The sequence below is a fragment of the Octodon degus genome, unplaced genomic scaffold (genome assembly GCF_000260255.1).
Source record: "Octodon degus isolate 3935 unplaced genomic scaffold, OctDeg1.0 scaffold00219, whole genome shotgun sequence".
Lineage (NCBI taxonomy): Eukaryota > Metazoa > Chordata > Mammalia > Rodentia > Octodontidae > Octodon > Octodon degus.
In genome coordinates this window covers 2,604,951-2,607,950 of record NW_004524795.1, presented here as the reverse complement: position 1 = coordinate 2,607,950, position 3,000 = coordinate 2,604,951, and the positions used below count along the sequence as shown (strand labels likewise).

The following is a 3,000-nucleotide window of genomic DNA, read 5'->3' as shown; positions in this document are numbered from 1 at the left end:
AAAAAAAAAATAAAAAATAAAACCCAGCCCTGCACAATATAACCCCTTGGCACCAGCATGTAGAAGGCTGAAGACATTGATATCATTTTACTCCCTTGGCTTCATGTGACTATTAATTACAACTGCCTTCTTCTTGGGGGTCACATATTGTATTAAAACAGAATACAAAGGCAAAGTTCTTGCTAATTCTTGCTGGAGAGAGACAGATTAATCCCATTTCAAGCAGGCATCGATCAGAGATACACAGAATGTTAACTAAAGGGTACATGAAATATGCCAGAAGATAATCAATAGTTCCCTGTCCTACTGCTCTAAACTGAGGAGGAAAGTGAAGAGGGAGGAAGAAGACAGCAAAGGGCAAAGGGGGATGAGTCTGAGATGAAAAATAAAAAGAACAAATGGTGGAGTGCTGCCAGGAGCAAGAAGCAAACCAGTCAACAGGACCGAAAACATCAGAGGGGAGGGGACGGGACACGAAAGAGCAGCGCAGCCTTCAAGTCCTCCTCTAATTAAACTGGGGCAACTGTTCCTTAAGGATCTGTGTCCTTGATTCAGAAAGAAGAAGCAGCCTAAGAGAGGACTATTGTGAGGGTAATGACTCTGGAGAGACTGGTGGCTGGCTTTGCTTATATTTACTGAATACGTGCAGGAGATTAGGTGCCCTAATGTTAAAATAGCTGTCTATATGCAAAGTCACCTGTTTAGCATATGTGCACCGGGCCTGAGGAGCCCACCCTAGCAGTCGCTCTGAGCTAAGCTCAGCCACCACCTTCAGGGTCTTCCTCAGTACCACAGGCCTGTGAATATGACTGCTGCAGAGTGACAGAGAAAATTATTCCTCCGTGGTCGGCCCAGGCCAGGGGCAGGCTGCAGCTGGAGCATCCACCACCTCAGCTGAACGACAGCAAAGGAGTTGATGCAGGGATGAAAGGGATAGGGAGGAGAGGGAGAGAGAAGGAGGGGGCCAGCATCTAGGGCCAGCTGGAGAGGGCTGTGAGAAAAGGATGCATTTAGGATGAAGCTAGACATCAATTATTTACACTCTCCACAATCTCAGTGAAGGATTTAAGGTGTGACTTCTGTAAGGTCTAGCTTCTAGCTCTCTTGAATACATTTTCTGTCTTTAGGCCCTTCCCTGCCTAATTTTCCCTGGGGAATTCCTACTCCGGTCTTAAAATTGATTTCCTCTTATTTCTGCCTTTTTTTTTTTTTTTTCAAAGTCCTGATGGGTCATAGGCCCTTCGCTCTCACTCCCAATAACCCAGCCAATGTGACTTTTGCTATGGCTCTCAGTACACTTTAGCGAAGTTTTCTGATTCTGTGTCTTCCCATCCCTGGATCTCCTCCATTCAGCCTTCTCTCTTCCCTCGGGGTCTGGACACAGGTGCAGAAATCAGGCAGCATCATACCTCAGCTATCTTTGCAAGTCTTTAGCTCAGTGCCTGGTGCATGCTTGTAGTGGGTCTACACCTTCCACACTGAGTTCCAGTCCCAGATTCTCTTTCCCTCATCAACACATGGCTTTGCTGTTGTCATCCCAGTTGTTTTCCTAGCACAGTACTATTCCCTCCCAAATATCTGCTAATCCCAGTTGAAAACACTGTTCTAATTCTTTCTCTGTCACTTGGCTATTGTCCTGAAGTTGACTTTGAATTTCTAAAATCAGTTTTAAGAAAGTGTGTTATTATACAATGCCTATTATTCTCCCCCAAAGTTAAATCAACAAATCCATAATTGTAAGATACTAATGACACTAAATTCTTAAGATCAAAGGGAAAGTCCCATCTCTTCCCACCACAGTACTTACACTAAAGTTACATGAAGTTTTAAATAATCAAGGAAAGACAGTTGTGTGTAGAAGGTGTTTCTTTTGCAGAGATTTGCTAGTTTTGTAGTTTGGGATATCATCTGGAGAGCAGGGGAGTAGAGAAGTTTAAAGAAATTTTTTTGTGGGAATGGCCAAATGTACCCTGATCTTCTCATCTTCATTTTGCATCCTGGATTTTCTAGTTAAGTTATTTGTTTTTCTAATTTAATTCAACTTAATTTTTTCTAATATTTTTGATATTTACTAGTACTTGATCATAGTACATAATAATTATATATTGTATTCCTCGTGGGGAGTTAGTAAAATGTTCACAGACCATAGGCAATTTGAATTAGGTAACTTGCTTTTGGGCATTCTTGCATGGGTCTGTGATCAGAATGTGCTGCTCTTCTAAGTATGAGCACTTTGTGATGATCAACCGAAATGATGACTATCTATGGAGCACCGTTCATGGGTTCCACCATCCAATGGAGGACTGTGCTTTTCATTCTCCTAGTGTACACTTGGGGGCCTGGACTTCACTCACATGTGGGCCCAGGGCTCTTAATGAACACACTTACCTCCACTGTATGCAGTCGGCCCAGGAAGATATCCAGGCGCACAAAGACCAAAGAAGACTGGAAATCCCATTCCTTGACCTCCTCACTCTCTTTGAAGTAAATATAGAGATTCTCCCTTCTGTCCTGAAACACGTGCTTGAAGAAACTCAAGGTATCCAAGGCCACCTGCAGTTTCCTCTGACTTTCTTCTATCTCATTTCTCAGGAGATGTTCTGGGCTGAGGTAGTTAGAAGCCTGGAATGCAGAGACTGATGTCACCGGGCCTGCCTGCAAGTGCTGCACATCCCTTAGCTTCGCGAACATCAGCTTGGACTTCAGCAATTACTGAAGCAATGAACATTTTCGCAAGTTCAGTAAGAACTGATCTTGCCCTCATTTCCACAGGTAGATTGGGAAGTACAAGAAATAAAGCCATGTTGCTATGTCGAGCTGTAGGGGACTCAGGTCAACAACTTCTGGCATTGTCAGTGAAGCGGAAGACCTAGTACTATTATGGACTACTGGACTATTTTGGAATATTTTGCTGAGTTCACAGACCTATAATATTTAAATGATGGAACTAAACAAAAAAGGGGGATACAGATGAATGACCATTTTGTATCTGTGTATTCA

The 3,000-nt window shown here is 43.0% G+C and overlaps 1 protein-coding gene across 1 annotated transcript in view; it reads right to left on the bottom strand.

Moving 5' to 3' along the window:
• The window catches only part of Dnah9 (dynein axonemal heavy chain 9), a 433,197-nt gene that overhangs the window by 409,612 nt on the left and 20,585 nt on the right, over positions 1 to 3,000 (bottom strand). Inside the window, exon 6 of the mRNA XM_023705424.1 lies at positions 2,389 to 2,622. Coding sequence (XP_023561192.1) covers positions 2,389 to 2,622 — 234 coding nt within the window. The remainder of the gene's footprint in view (positions 1 to 2,388; positions 2,623 to 3,000) is intronic.